The sequence below is a fragment of the Carcharodon carcharias genome, chromosome 5, assembly GCF_017639515.1.
Source record: "Carcharodon carcharias isolate sCarCar2 chromosome 5, sCarCar2.pri, whole genome shotgun sequence".
Classification (NCBI taxonomy): domain Eukaryota; kingdom Metazoa; phylum Chordata; class Chondrichthyes; order Lamniformes; family Lamnidae; genus Carcharodon; species Carcharodon carcharias.
The window spans coordinates 38,820,882-38,836,293 of NC_054471.1; the positions used below are offsets into that span (position 1 = coordinate 38,820,882).

The 15,412-nt window shown below is 44.2% G+C and overlaps 1 protein-coding gene across 1 annotated transcript in view; it reads left to right on the forward strand.

Annotated features, from left to right (window-relative positions):
- mertka (c-mer proto-oncogene tyrosine kinase a) overlaps positions 1-2,703 on the forward strand; it is a 144,055-nt gene extending 141,352 nt beyond the window's left edge. The window contains exon 19 of the mRNA XM_041187248.1: positions 1,403-2,703. Within this exon, the coding sequence (XP_041043182.1) occupies positions 1,403-1,865 (463 nt within the window). The 3' untranslated portion in view covers positions 1,866-2,703. The remainder of the gene's footprint in view (positions 1-1,402) is intronic.
- The last annotated feature ends 12,709 nt before the right edge of the window (positions 2,704-15,412 follow it).

Consider the following 15,412-nt stretch of genomic DNA (forward strand, 5'->3'; position numbering starts at 1 on the left):
GCCATGCCTGTAAATTGCCAAGGGAAGGCTGGGGGTGAAGTACCCATCTCTTTCCTGCTACTGTGATATTCTGCCAGCAGCAGGGAAGGTGGCAGATTGTCTGCCCTTCCAGAGGCCAATTGTACCACTTAAGTAGCCAATTAAAAGCATCTTCCTGCACCACTGGCATTTTGCCAGTGGTGGGTGGGCCCTCTGGCACATGGGCAGACCACCTGGTGAACCCTGCTGGTGCCTCTACGGGCTCTATGGGAGAAGGGCTCTCCTAATTGGGAACTCTGTGGCCCTGGACGATCTCCCGGGTGGCAATGGCTATCCCCATGGAAAGATCCATCCCTGCACTCACTGACTCCCTGACACCACCTCGCATGGCCTGCCTGATTGGCCCTGGTGATCACTCACCCCATTTGCCTTACTGTGAGGGCGGTGTCCATTGCTGCAACCCCTTGGCTGGGTGCAGTCCCAGCATTGGCCACAGCTTCCGGCGGTGCTGCTGGGTCTGAAGAACTGCCAGCCCTCCAATTGCCTGGCAGCTCTTTGAAGTAAGTTCTGGTCCCCTAAAGGATGGACCTAAGATGTGGCTGGGGCTCCCTCAAATGACTAAGGAGGCATTGCCCCCCTCCCCTCTGCCCACTTCTGGCCTGTCATTGGGGGTTGACCTCCCCTAAAAATTTGAACTTTGGGTGTGTGAGATTTGAGACATCTAATTGCCCATTATCCATTCTGATGACATCTAGCAATCAATAAACAAAATCTTAGCAGTACAGGAATTGATAGCCAATTTGAGCATGGCAAGGTCCCACAGAGAGCAAATGAAATGACCGGCCGATTAATTTGTTTTGGTGGTGCTGGCTCAGCAGGGAATTTTGGTCAAAGCATCCGTGGAACTTTCTACCCCTTTTTAATCCAATTCAGATCCAAATGACCAACTCTTCTGAAAGATCTAGCCTCCGACAATGCATCGCTCCGTCAGTACTGCGCAGATGTATCAGTCCAAGTTAATTGCCCAAGTTCTGGAGTGGAGCTTGACTCACAGTCCTTCCGATGCAAAGACACGAGTGCAAATACTGGGTCAAGCTAATACTTCTATTGAGTAACCTTGTTGAAGAGCCACGATTCATAGTGCAGGACACCACTAAAGCAAAAAGAAGGGAAAACAAAGTGAAGCAAGAAACAGTGGCCTGTAATCCACAGCTGGGGCTTTAATATCCTCTCGGTTACAAAAGGAAACGAATGAGGGTAGCAGGAAAATTGTGCTGGACTAAGATAGATACAAAATTTAGAAATGGCCCTAAAGCAGTTTGCACCAATTGGGACTACCTTCTCCAGTGTGACTGAATAAGTGTATATTGCCAAAAATGGCGTTTACTTAAAATCTTAAGCAATTTTGTCTGTTCATTTTCAGGTATGAAATTATGTACTCCTGTTGGCGAAATGATCCTGTAGATAGGCCTACGTTTACCAATTTAAAAGTGTTTCTCAGCAAATTTTTAGAGAGTTTGCCTGAAGTTCGAAGCAAAGAAGACATTATTTACGTCAATACAGGTATGCCTAAAGAGCAGAGGCATCTGACTGAAGACCCTGAGCTCTCCATTGTGGACTTCTGCTATTCCAATGAAGCAGCATCCTGTAGTCCAGGGCCTGCAGAAACTGCTGTCACTGTGGAAATTCATGGAACCATGGATATGAAAGACAGATATGTCATATCTGGGGTGTCTGAAGAGCAATTGGACACGTTAGATGTAAAAACACCTTTGTTGCATAGAGTTGGTCAAAATAATGGAGCGTCACTGCCGACAACTGGACCCCAGTCCGGGGATATTCCATATGTTGATGATTCATCTGACGACTCTGTTATAATGCTATGAAGGAGAAAGGACTGATGGTGAACTTTGCGACAAGTCTGCTTGTTGCTGGACAGACCTAAACTTCTGCCTCCAGAAGTGCTGCCAGACACAAGTGTATTTTCCTACTTTTTTTTAAAAAAGGAATCAACGAATGTTGCTACTGTGATGAATTCCACAAGTGCGCTTTAAATCAGTCGTTAGCTCATCTGAGAGCAGTCTTTTCACCAGTCCATTGTTTGGGTCTTGGTGTTGAATCAGGGATCATTTTGAACATTTGTATATTTGTACACATTTCCTTTCTGGTTCTGAGGATTATCAGGGCATTGAAACGATTTATGCAGTGCTTGAACTGTCTAACAGATTTTATTTTATACAGTATTTCCAATAGGAAGTCTTGCAGTGTATGAATTACTTTTCCACATTCATAACTAACAGCGTTTTCACATGGGTTGATTATGACCAGCATTGAATAAGGCAATGACCATTTCTCATGGCCGTAGTGTAGGGAAAGATGAGAAGGACCATCCAGCCCACCCTGGTTCATCCGCTCACTGCAAAAGCAGAGTTCCAGTCTCCCCATCCATCACCCAAACCATAGCATCCAATTGCCTCATAAGTGAATCCAAGGTTTTTGTCTCACTTGCTCCATGTGGAAGTCCACACCAAGTGTTTGCTTATTATTTGAGTGAGGAAGAAAATACTAATGCAAATCCTAAGGTTGCCTTTCCCCAGTTTAAATCTGTGTCTCTCAAGTTTGCAGTCATAGTTTAATTTTAAGTATTATATGAAATTCTTGTAATTAAGTTCTATTAGTTGATGATTTTTACTTGCCATAAATGTTCAAATTTTTTGAGCAGGATTGCTTTATTTCCTCAAAAATTCATTTGGACTGGTGATCTTTCACTTTCTGCTGCTTTTTAAATAGATAAATTGGTGGTCTTGTGAAAAAACTGAAGGACCATCCAAGCTTACAACACAGAAGGAGGTCGTTCAGCTCATTGTATTTGGACTAGAGAAATCCAAATCTTATCCATTACCCTGATGCAATACTAAGACATAAAGACCCAGGAAGACGAGATGAGAGTAACTGTCTTTGCAGCATTTTAACCGAGTGTGGCATCAAGGAGCCCTAGAAAAATTGCAGTCAGTGGAAATCAGGAGAAAACTCTCGACTGCCTGTCATACCTAGCATAAAGGAAGGTGGTTGTGGTTATTGGAAGCCAATCATCTCAGTCCTAGGACATCACTGCAAAAATTTCTCAGGGCAGTGCCCAATCATCTTTAGCTGCTTCATCAATTTCCCTCCCACTATCATAAGGTCAGAAGTTGGGATGTTTGTGGATGATTTCACAGTGTTTAGATCCATTTCCAACTCCTCAGATGATAAAAGGACCATCCCTGCATACAGCAAGGTAAGGCTTGGGCTGATAAGTGGCAAGTAATATTCATGCTACACAAGTGCCAGGCAATGACCATCTCAAACAAGAGAGAATCTAACCACCTCCCCATGACATTTCAGTGGCATTACCATCATTGAAATCCCCTCACCATCAACATCTTGGGTGGAGGCGGTCAGTGCCAGGGAGGGAAATTGTGGGCCTTGGTCCTTTTCCTGTTAATGAGTCCCTTGTCTTCCCCACTACCTCCCACTACAAATCCTCCCCCTCATATCGTTCAGTGCCCAGAAGTGGGAACTCTAGTCACAGTGGGGTCAACTGTTTTGTATAGGTTTAGCAAAACTTCTTGACTTTTGTACACTCTGCCTCTAACTATAATGTTCCATTGAAAGCTCGGGTTTCAATATGATGCATTTGTAACCACGGCTTTGTCAGACAATTTTGACAGATAACCTTTGTCAGACAATTACACACAATTTGGATGTTTGTATAATGCAATCGGCTCCACTTCCTTGAATTTGGAACTATGCGATATCCAGATAGCAGCATCCAAAAGATGTGAACCTCACGAGCACCACAAACAACAATCCCATGTACAACTGAGAATATCTTGAACAGTGACATACTCTATTGGCACATGACTCCTGGTTTCATTTACGAATTTAAAAATGGCTAAATCTTCCAGTAAATTAGCACCAAACAATTCACCTGGAATAATGTGCTATTTCTAACCACATGTTAACAGAAAAATTACACTTTGCATTGAGTGATCAATATTTTCTTGTTTTAAAGTGAAACTAACCACACTTATAAATGTCCAGCCTGGAGAGAAAAGTTCTGAAGATGCTGGAAATCTGAAATATGAACAGAAAGTGCTGGAAGTACTCAGCAGGCTAGACAGCATCGGTGGAGAGAGAAACAGAGTCAACACTTCACGTCCACGATCTGCACAGTTCTTATGAAGGGTCACTGACTACTTCTCTCTGCACAGATGCTGCCAGAAATGCTGAGCATTTGCAACATCTCCTGTTTGAATTGGAGCAAAAATAATCCCTTTTTCCCTTTTGCCAGCCCCTGAAAAAGCAGTCAAACATCCAGTGAGCCCCTCATTTCCCTGCAAGAAACCCAGCAGCAGCTGCCTGAGATCTGGGTTGGCGCAACATTAAATATGAATTTCAAAAAAAAAAGTTAAGGTATGAAGAAAATACAAAAATCAATGTCAAAGCAATGAATTGATAATTTTAAGAAGTGAGAGGTTACTAAAAATGACTGTTTTAAAAATTGCCAAGTAGCAGAACTAACTAATTAAACCTTTTTTGCCTTTTTACTTAAGAAACGGAGCTAGAGAGAGACAGACTATGCACCAAGTCCTGGTCACAAGGAAAGGGGGTGGGTACCGAGGCCAAGCTAAAGAGTTGAGTTTAACTAACAATGATCTTGCATTCTCCTCTGGTGATTCACATTCCGAACTGGCCTAGGTGGAATTCATACAAAAGTGGGTTCAGAATAACTGGGTTGCCTTTCAACCTGAGTTTTCCCCCTATCCCAGCCTCATGTGTCAGTGGGTTTTTGGGGAGGAGGAGGGTGTGTGTGTGTCCCCACACCAGCAATCTGTGTGTGTGTATGTGTCCAGCTCACTCCCAGTCTCGGGGTTCTCTCTCTCACTTTCACAAACTCATTTACTCTCGCTCTCCCTTACGCACGCACACCCACTCTCTCACACACAACTCAGGTCCAGAAGGTTTAGAAATTGTATCGCTGAGTTCAGGCCAGCTCTGAAGGTGGCAAGACGTGCTTCCTCTTGGCCATAAATAACACTTCAGCTGCCCCAGGCCTCTCTGCTGCAGATGCCACTCTCCCTGGCCTCCTGGACTGCTCCACCATCTTGACCTGAACGCAACTCCTGCAGTCCTTTAGTAGGTGGGGAAGAGTGTGGTTAAGAGTGGACTACACCACACAGAATGCAAATGGCCGCATGGACACGGGCTCTTGCTCCAGGCCAATTAGATCTCGAACACTGGAAAATTGTCCCAGAGCAGCATGCCCGCTGTGCACTTGTGTGCAAGCACATTAAGACCTGAGGCGGCCACTTGAGAGAGGGGCAGTGCTGCCGGTAAAGGCAAAAGCTGCGAGTTGAGCCTGGGTGCCGCAACACATGGGCCCTGGCATTTTGTACTTTGTGCACCCCCATCTCCCAGGCTTTGGGGGTGGTCACCATTGACCAGACACTGAACTGGACATACATATTGTGGGTACAAGAGCAGTTCAGAGGCTGGGAATTCTGAGGTGAGTAATTCGCCCCCTGACTGCCTGAATTCTACAAGACACAAGTCAGGAGTGTGATGGAATACTTTCCATTCGCCCGGACGAGTGCAGCTCCAACAACACTCGAGAAGCCAGTGCTACCCACATCCCATGACGAGTGGAAAAGAAGGGTCGCTGGTCCAAGGGCTGATTTCTGCTCATGGGGTCTTCCATGTTACCTAGACTAGCTTCAAAACTCTTGAATGAGCGGTTCTTCCTCATTTTCAAGTCAGCCCATTTTTGCCAGAAAGCCACTCCCTGCAGTCAACACCCCTGGGATAGCAGGCCTTTCTTTATCCTGCTTGAAAACTTCCATTTTTCGCTCAGCATTTTGGAATTTTTGGTCAGATTCCTGATACCAGGCTAAAAGCTAAGTTACGATATGAGAGAGAAAAATGGACATGCTACCCAACTCTGCACAAGACCAGACACAAATCCTCGAGCCATTTACGTCATTTCTCAGGGTTGGATGGTTCTTCCTCCATGTTTACTACAAACCAGAATACTGTCTGGTAATGCCACATGATCGGCTTAATAGATAGGTATACCCTGCTCCTGGGTATATCTGTACCAGGAATAGATTCGACGTTTGCCCTAAAACATCTCATGCCAGCATTGCTATCTTACACTTAAAAGGATTCACCTCCATCCCTGACCTTCATTCCACTTAAACCTGACCTTCATTCCACTTAAATGACTTAATGATGACCATCTTATGAAAAGGAAAAAAACTGGAGTAGGGAAGGGCTCCTCTAAAATTGATCAATTAAAACAAAGCAAAATTATTTACAAGTCTGCAATTTTTTTTTAAGAAAGGCTTTTTGTACTTTGGAAATATTTTGCATTGTGAATTAGCAGCACAGTCTCTAGTCAGCCTCATGATGTAGCAGTTATTATCTCAAATTAGCACCAATTGTTGTAACAATTTATAATCCTGATTTTCTGTAGCCTTTTAAATGGAATGTTATTTTATATCACTGTACATACAGCACTGGGTTCACTAATATTCAGATAAAATTTATTCCGGTCAAAAAGGACTCGCTGAGAATGATGAGCCACCCGTGATTAACAAAGGCAGTCAAGGAGAATATCCAATCAAAAACTAAGGCATACAAAGCGGCAAAAACTAGTGGTAGGCCAGAGGATTGGGAATTTTTTAGGAATCAGCAGCGGATGACTAAAAAGTTAATGAGGGAGAAAATTGATTATGAAATTAAATTGGCAAGAAATATAAAAACAAACATCAAGAGCTTTGATGGGTATATAAAAAGAGAGTAGCTAAAGTGAGCATGGGATCCTCGGAGGATGTGATTGGAGAATTGATAATGGGGAACAAGGAAATGGCAGATAATTTAAATCAATGTTTTGCATCAATCTTCATGGCGGAGGACACTATAAACATTCCAAAGATATCAGAAAAGCAAGGAGCTAATGGGAGGAAAGATCTTGTAACAGTCTCTATCACAAGGGACAAGTTATTTGAGAAACTAATGGGACTAAAGGCAGACAAGTTGCCAGGACCTGATGGTCTGCATCCAAGGGTTTTAAAGGAAGTGGCCGCAAAGATAGTGGAGGCATTAGTCGAAATATTCCAGAATTCACTGGATTCCGGGAGAGTGACGCCCCTGTTTAAGAAGGGAGGAAGACAAAAATTGGGAAACTGTAGGCCAGTCAGCCTAACATCTGTCATTGGGAAAATGCTAGAGTCCGTTATTAAGGAAGAAATAGGACATTTAAAAAAGCTTAATGCAATCAAACAGAGTCAACATGGTTTTGTGAAAGGGAAATCATGTTTGACAAATTTGCTAGAGTTATTTGAGGATATAACAAGCACAGTTGATAAAGGGGAACCGGTAGACATAGTGTATTTGGATTTCCAGAAGGCATTCGATAAGGTGCCACATAAAAGGTTATTGCACAAAATAGGAGCTCAACGTATTGGGAGTAATATATTAGCATGGGTTGAGGATTGGTTAATGCACAGAAGACATAGAGTCGGAATTAATGGGTCTTTTTCAGGTTGGAAAGACATAACTAGTGGAGTGCCACAAGGATCAGTCCTAGGGCCTCAATTATTTACTATATATGTAAATGACTTGGAAGAGGGGGCAGAGTGTAATGTATCCAAATTTGCTGCTGATACAAAAATAGGTGGGGGGGGGGGCATGTTGTGATGAAGACATAAGGAATCTGCAAGGAAATATAGATAGATTGAGTGGGCAAAAACTTGATAGATGGAGTTTAATGTAAGAAAGTATGAGGTCATGCACTTTGGTAGGAAAAATCAAAAGGCAGACCATTATTTAAATGGAGAGACTCTCCAAAAAAAAGTGCAGCACAGAGGTATTTGGGTGTTCTTGTGCATGAAACACTAAATGTTAGCATGCAGGTGCAGCAAGTAATTAAGAAGGTAAATGGAATTTTAGCCCTTATTGCGAGGGGGTTTGAGTTTAAAAATAGGGAAGTCATGTTACAACTGTACAGGATGTTGGTGAGGTCGCACCTGGAGCACTGTACAGTTTTGGTCCCCGTATTTAAGAAAAGATATACTGGCATTGGAGGCAGTTCAAAAGAGATTCATTAGGCTGATTCTTGGGATAAAGGGATCGACTCATCAAGAATGGCTAAACAGGTTAGGCATTCTTCATTCAAGTTTAGAAGAATGAGGGGTGATCTTATTGAAACGTACAAGATTCTGAGGGGGCTTGACGGTATATGTTGAGAAGATGTTTCCACTAGTGGGGGAATCTTGAACTAAGGAACATAGTTACAGAATAAGGGGGACACTCATTCAACACTGAGATGCAAAGGAATTTCTTCTCTCAGAGGGTCGTGAATGTCTGGAATTCTCTACCTCAGAGAACTGAGGCTAGATCACAAAGTATTTAAAGAGGAGGTAGATAGACTTTTGAAATATTGGGGAATTTAGGGCTATGAGGAGCTGGCACAAAAGAGGAGTTGAGGCCTGGGGCAGATGAGCCATGATCTTATTGAATGGTGAGGCAGGCTTGAGGGGGCTGAATGGTCTACTCCAACTCCTATTTCTTATGTTCTTAAGTGTTATTTGTCCCTGTTTTTGAACATGTGCATACACATCACCAAAGCACACTGGGCAAGATTTAATTTGTGTCTACTCACTGTCAGTCCAGTGTTAAGGAAAGCTTGCAGCACTGCAGTGCTGAAAAAAGCAATCTTGTGCTGTTCAGCAAAGTGATGTGGGCTGCCGTAAAACTTTTAATTTTTGCACGATTATGCTTTTCGCACCAGTGAAAGCATTGGTCAACACCTGTGAGAAATCTTTGCCGAGGAGTATTTACTTCTTCCTTGTTGTGTCTTTAGCTGATTCTTGCTGGGAAATGGTCTCAATAAATGGTGACCAACTTCAGTTTTTTTTTCCCCCACAAGCGGTCAACCTTCATTCGTGAGCATAGATGATGAATGTCAGCGGGATTCAGCCAGAGCTCAGTTCTCACTAGCTGTGTCACTGGATAACAGCAATTAGTTGATTTTCCCCTCCCTAGCCTGGGAATCCTCCACGGCTCAGCAGTATGTTTAATCTATGTCAATAGCAGCTTAGCCCTTCTGTTACGCTCTTTACAAGTAGTGGTAGATGTAGTACATCTACTTAATTATGCTACTTAATTAAAAATGTTTGGTACTTGTCATGGCAGCCATAGGCATTTGTATGTCACCCTTCCTCCTCCTTGATTGAGGTTTTGTGGGTATTGCTGTGGTGGAATGGGCATCTGTGAACAGCACTGCTTCTATTTTGCTAGCTGTTAAAAAGACCTGGCACACTTCTTGCCACTGCTGCCCCATGTATACCTTGGTGATCTTCGTTCAATACAATGGAAACATTTGGATCATATTGAACCATTCCACACTGAATCTCAAAATTTGGTTTGACAGTTATTATGCCCTCTACATACTGAAACAATGAATACCCATTATAGTTGTCCGGTTGTACAGAACTTGAGTATTGCTGAAAAAAGAGACATGTCAAAACTTTGTGTCTTGCACTCATCAGGACGCTTTGCAAGAATATCAATTTAAGGGGAAAACAACCCAATTTATACTGTATGAGAAAGAGTGGCAAGCAACCAATCAGTAATCTCTTCTCATACAGTATAAATGGTTGTTTTTCCCTTCTTGAGGTGTCCTGATGAGTGCAAGACAAAAAGCTTTGATGTGTCTCTTTTTTGCAGCAATATCCATTATAGTCAGTGACTATTTCAAGCCAAAAAAAAACAATTTTTAAAAATGAAGAATATATGTAGCAAAATATTTTAATGAAGCTAAAATCATTCAAGAGTGCATTTGTTTAAGTGAACTTTATTGTGTTTCATGCAGAGAGTTATGCAGGTACCAAGTCTGCAACTGTGGAAAATGTATGTAGTGTACCATTGAGGTTAGTGTAGATCCACTGCGAGACTCGTAAAACCATACTTGTCAGAATTTAATATTCATGTGGGGATGTGCACTCTGCTCTAGTGCTTTGCACTGCCAAACAGAGAATGGAAAACACTTCCAAATTTTGTATAAGGTTGATGTAGATGTGTTGGTTGTCTGACGTGTTAACCTTGCGCCCTCATCAGACATATCCTTTCATTCAGCTGTTGTGTAACTTCCATTATGTAACTTAATCTATCTCTTCCTCTTTCACTTTTTCCTTCCTTAATCACAGTTGCATTTTTCTCTGTACATTTACACTCTTCAGCTGGGAATGTGGAACCACATATGAAAAAGCAGAGTGAGTAAGCAGGTTTTATCCAAACCCAGCCAGCCTCTTTGAGGTTGACAGGCTCCTCTACTGGGAGAGCTTAAATTCAAACCTTGGATTCAAAAACAGATCTCTAGCACCTTATGTCAGTGAGAGTTAGGATGGGCACATGTAAGTATCAATTTTGGTTACTGAACCTGCTTCAAGCAACATGCACAAATTGGGAACATTGTGCATTGAAGCTGGAGCAAAACTGTACTTTGAGCATAATTCAGGACCATGTTACGTTGCACATAAACAGTCACTGACTAGTTTTGGTCACTCCGGTGTGCAGTATAACTGGAATTCCAGCCAAGAGTCCAACTAGATTGTCTAATGAACTGAAAAAAAAGTTAATGGTGGGGGTGAGAGGAAGGCATGACATTGCAAAACCAAGATCCAAAGGAATTCGTAGGTGGCTGGTGTATGTGGATTGTACGTTGTTGTACTCTATTATATGTTTATACTCAAGTGGGCAATGAATTAATTTTTAAACATGTTCTTATGTATAAACAAAAAGCTGCTGAGAGTCTTTGGGCATTTTAAAGTTAAATGTAATTTTATTGAAGGAATTTGTTGGGAGGTTTAAGGCATTCCATAACTGGTGTAATAATGTGTTCAATTTTACTCATTTAATTCATTGATTTAATCCAATTTGGTTTGCACTAATCAAATTGCTTTTGAGGCTTATAATTTAGTAGAAAAAAATCTTTATAAAGCCTGTCTTTTTATATTAAAAAAATGTCTTTTCAAAAACTGTTCAATTAAAATTGTTTCTGTTTTAGAAAAAAATCATAATGAAATTGCTGAATGGAAAATTACCAATTTTTATTGAGTGTCATAGGTCTGAGGTTAAAATGTACATGTCATAACATTGAGAAGGTTAAGAGAACTGACTGTTACCACACAGTAAGTTTCCAGTATCAGCTGGATCATTTGGGAGGATAAGTAAATCAGTGGGCACTACCTGGTAGCCAGTTTCAGGCTGCTTGCTAGCCTTCAAGCCTTTTAAAAAGATGGGTTAGGATGGCACAATTAAATGCACTTGGGTTGATGATGGTGATGAAGAGAAACCAGTTCCGGGAAGGGGTGGAGGGGATAGAGGAAATAGCTCCCAGAGAGGGTGGAGGGGAAAATGGCTCTGTTGCAATCTGGGTTGGGAGGGGGGTGGTTGTGGTGGGCGGAAGAGAGGAAGGAAGTGCTGCAACCCAGAGAGGGAGTGTGGGATGTTATTATTAGGAAGTCACATTGAGGATACCTCCATTGTGTTGTGTGGCACTACTACGATGCTAAATGGGATAGACTACTAACAGATCGAGCAACGCAAGACTGGACATCCATGAGGCATTGCGACTCATCAGTGGCAGAATTGTACTCGACTACAATCTTTAAACTCATGGCCTGGCATGTCCTGCACTTCACCACCAAGTCAGAGGATCAACCCTGGTTTACTGAAGAGTGCAGAAGGGCTGCCAGGAACAGCACCAGGCATACCAAAAAATGAGCTGTCAACCTGCTGAAGCTACAACTCGGGACTTGCATGCCAAACATTGAAAACTGCATGCGATAGATAGAACTAAGTGATCCTACTACCAACTAATCGGATCTAAGCTCTGCAGTCCTGCCACATCCAGTCATGAATGGTGGTGGACAATTAAATGACTCACTGGAGGGGGAGGCTCCACAAATGTCCCAATTCTCAATGATGGGGGAGCCCAGCACATCAATGTAAAAGATAAGGCTGAAGCATTTGCAACAATCTCCAACTAGAAGCAAAAGAGATAAAAACAAAAAAACTGCGGATGCTGGAAATCCAAAACAAAAACAGAATTACCTGGAAAAACTCAGCAGGTCTGGCAGCATCGGCGGAGAAGAAAAGAGTTGACGTTTCGAGTCCTCATGACCCTTCGACAGAACTTGCGTTCGAGTCCAAGAAAGAGTTGAAATATAAGCTGGTTTAAGGTGTGTGTGTGGGGGGCGGAGAGATAGAGAGACAAAGAGGTGGAAGGGGGGGGGGTGTGGTTGTAGGGACAAACAAGCAGTGATAGAAGCAGATCATCAAAAGATGTCAACGACAATAGTACAATAGAACACATAGGTGTTAAAATTAAAGTTGGTGATATTATCTAAACGAATGTGCTAATTAAGAATGGATGGTAGGGCACTCAAGCTATAGCTCTAGTGGGGTTTTTTTTTATATAATGGAAATAGGTGGGAAAAGGAAAATCTTTATAATTTATTGGAAAAAAAAGGGAAGGGGGAAACAGAAAGGGGGTGGGGATGGGGGAGGGAGCTTACGACCTAAAGTTGTTGAATTCAATATTCAGCCCGGAAGGCTGTAAAGTCCTTAGTCGGAAGATGAGGTGTTGTTCCTCCAGTTTGCGTTGGGCTTCACTGGAACAATGCAGCAAGTCAAGGACAGACATGTGGGCAAGAGACCAGGGTGGAGTGTTGAAATGGCAAGCGACAGGGAGGTTTGGGTCATTCTTGCGGACAGACCGCAGGTGTTCTGCAAAGCGGTCGCCCAGTTTACGTTTGGTCTCTCCAATGTAGAGGAGACCACATTGGGAGCAACGAATGCAGTAGACTAAGTTGGGGGAAATGCAAGTGAAATGCTGCTTCACTTGAAAGGAGTGTTTGGGTCCTTGGACGGTGAGGAGAGAGGAAGTGAAGGGGCAGGTGTTGCATCTTTTGCATGGGCATGGGGTGGCATTGACTGCCACTGCTCTTCAAGAAATGCCTACCTCCTTGAAGAAGTTCTGTTCCTCTCTGCGACAAGATTTCCGTATCTCTGTTGTCTGGCTCACCTTCCTTGCTTTCCATTTCCCTCCTAGTGTTTGACAAGGTGTTTACTAAAACCCGCTTTCACAGCCATATCTCCTTTCTCAGTGACTGTCTCCGTCTCCGACTTACCCCACGTGGATTTCAACTGAAATTCCACCCCTCATGTTTCGAACCCACCCAGGATTACAGGTATCTCCGGGACATAAAACGTTTCTCGGACTGCTGTTCCCGTCACATTCTGAAATCCACACTCAGTGCCATGCGCCGCCATATGAACACACTCGACCTCTCCCTCCAGCAGCACCGCCGTACCCTTTTTCAAAGCTGCGCGTGCCCCCAGTTTCATTTTATCCTTCGGCTCATCCGACGCCTCAACAAGAAACTTTTTCTCTTTCTCTCAAGTGCTAAGGAACGCAAGCTGCAACAACTCATTGACACCAACACCCATCTAGGACCCTCCACCCCTGCCTGTTCCTCCGTCCCCACCCTTTCTTCCAATCCCAACCCCAGCCGTGTATTCACTATACCCCCTGACCTTCCCCTCTCCGATGCTGAACGTTCAGTGCTCAGCAAAGGACTTAGTTTCATATCCTTACGCCCTCACCTCAATGAATTTCGGGCTCGGCATGATGCTGAACTCTTCTTCCGCCGTCTTCGTCTCCGGGCTCACTTCTTTGGGCAGGAGTCCTCTCCCAGTTCAACGGATCCTTTTACCCATCTCCAATATTCTCCCTCCACCTGGACCCCTCCCTCTGGATTCTTACCTTCTCTTGATCTTTTCATTGAGAACTGTCGGCGCGACATTAGTCGTCTCAATTTCTCTGCTCCTCTCACCCATTCTAACCTGTCTCTCTCTGAACTTACTGCACTCCATTCTCTCAGGTCCAACCCTGACATTGTCATCAAACCCGCTGACAAGGGTGGTGCTGTTGTTGTCTGGCACACTGACCTCTACCTCGCGGAGGCTGAGCGTCAACTCGCAGACACTTCCTCCTACCTCTCCCTGGACCATGACCCCATCACTGAACATCAAGCCATTGTTTCCAGGACTGTCACTGACCTCATCTCCTCTGGGGATCTCCCTCCCACAGCTTCCAACCTGATAGTCTCCCAACCTCGGACGGCCCGCTTCTATCTCCTACCCAAAATCCACAAACAGAACTGCCCCGGTAGACCGATCGTCTCAGCTTGTTCCTGCCCCACAGAACTCATTTCTCATTATCTTGACTCCCTTCTCTCTCCCCTTGTCCAGTCCCTTCCCACCTACATCTGTGATTCCTCTGACACCTTACGTCACATCAACAATTTCCAGTTCCCTGGCCCCAGCCGCTTCCTCTTCACCATGGACGTCCAATCCCTCTACACCTCCATCCCCCACCAGGATGGTCTGAGGGCCCTTAGCTTCTTCCTCGAACAGAGGCCCGAACAATCCCCATCCACCACTACTCTCCTCCGTCTGGCTGAACTTGTTCTCACACTGAACAATTTCTCCTTCAACTCCTCTCACTTCCTCCAAATAAAAGGTGTGGCTATGGGTACCCGCATGGGCCCCAGCTATGCCTGTCTCTTTATGGGGTATGTGGAACATTCCTTGTTGCAGTCCTACTCCGGCCCCCTTCCACAACTCTTTCTCCGGTACATCGATGATTACTTCGGTGCCGCTTCATGCTCTCGTCAGGACTTGGAAAAATTTATTAATTTTGCTTCCAATCTCCACCCCTCCATCATTTTCACGTGGTCCATCTCTGACACTTCCCTTCCCTTCCTTGACCTCTCTGTCTCTATCTCTGGTGATAGACTGTCCACCAATATCCATTACAAACCCACCGACTCCCACAGCTATCTCGACTACAGCTCCTCACACCCCGCTTCCTGTAAGGACTCCATCCCATTCTCTCAGTTCCTTCGCCTCCGTCGCATCTGTTCCGATGATGCTACATTCAAAAACAGTTCCTCTGACATGTCCTCCTTCTTCCTTAACCGAGGTTTTCCACCCACGGTCGTTGACAGGGCCCTCAACCGTGTCCGGCCCATCTCCCGCGCATCCGCCCTCACGCCTTCTCCTCCCTCCCAGAAACATGATAGGGTCCCCCTTGTCCTCACTTATCACCCCACCAGCCTCCGCATTCAAAGGATCATCCTCCGCCATTTCCGCCAACTCCAGCATGATGCCACCACCAAACACATCTTCCCTTCACCCCCCTTATCGGCATTCCGTAGGGATCGCTCCCTCCGGGACACCCTGGTCCACTCCTCCATCACCCCCTACTCCTCAACCCCCTCCTATGGCACCACCCCATGCCCACGCAAAAGATGCAACACCT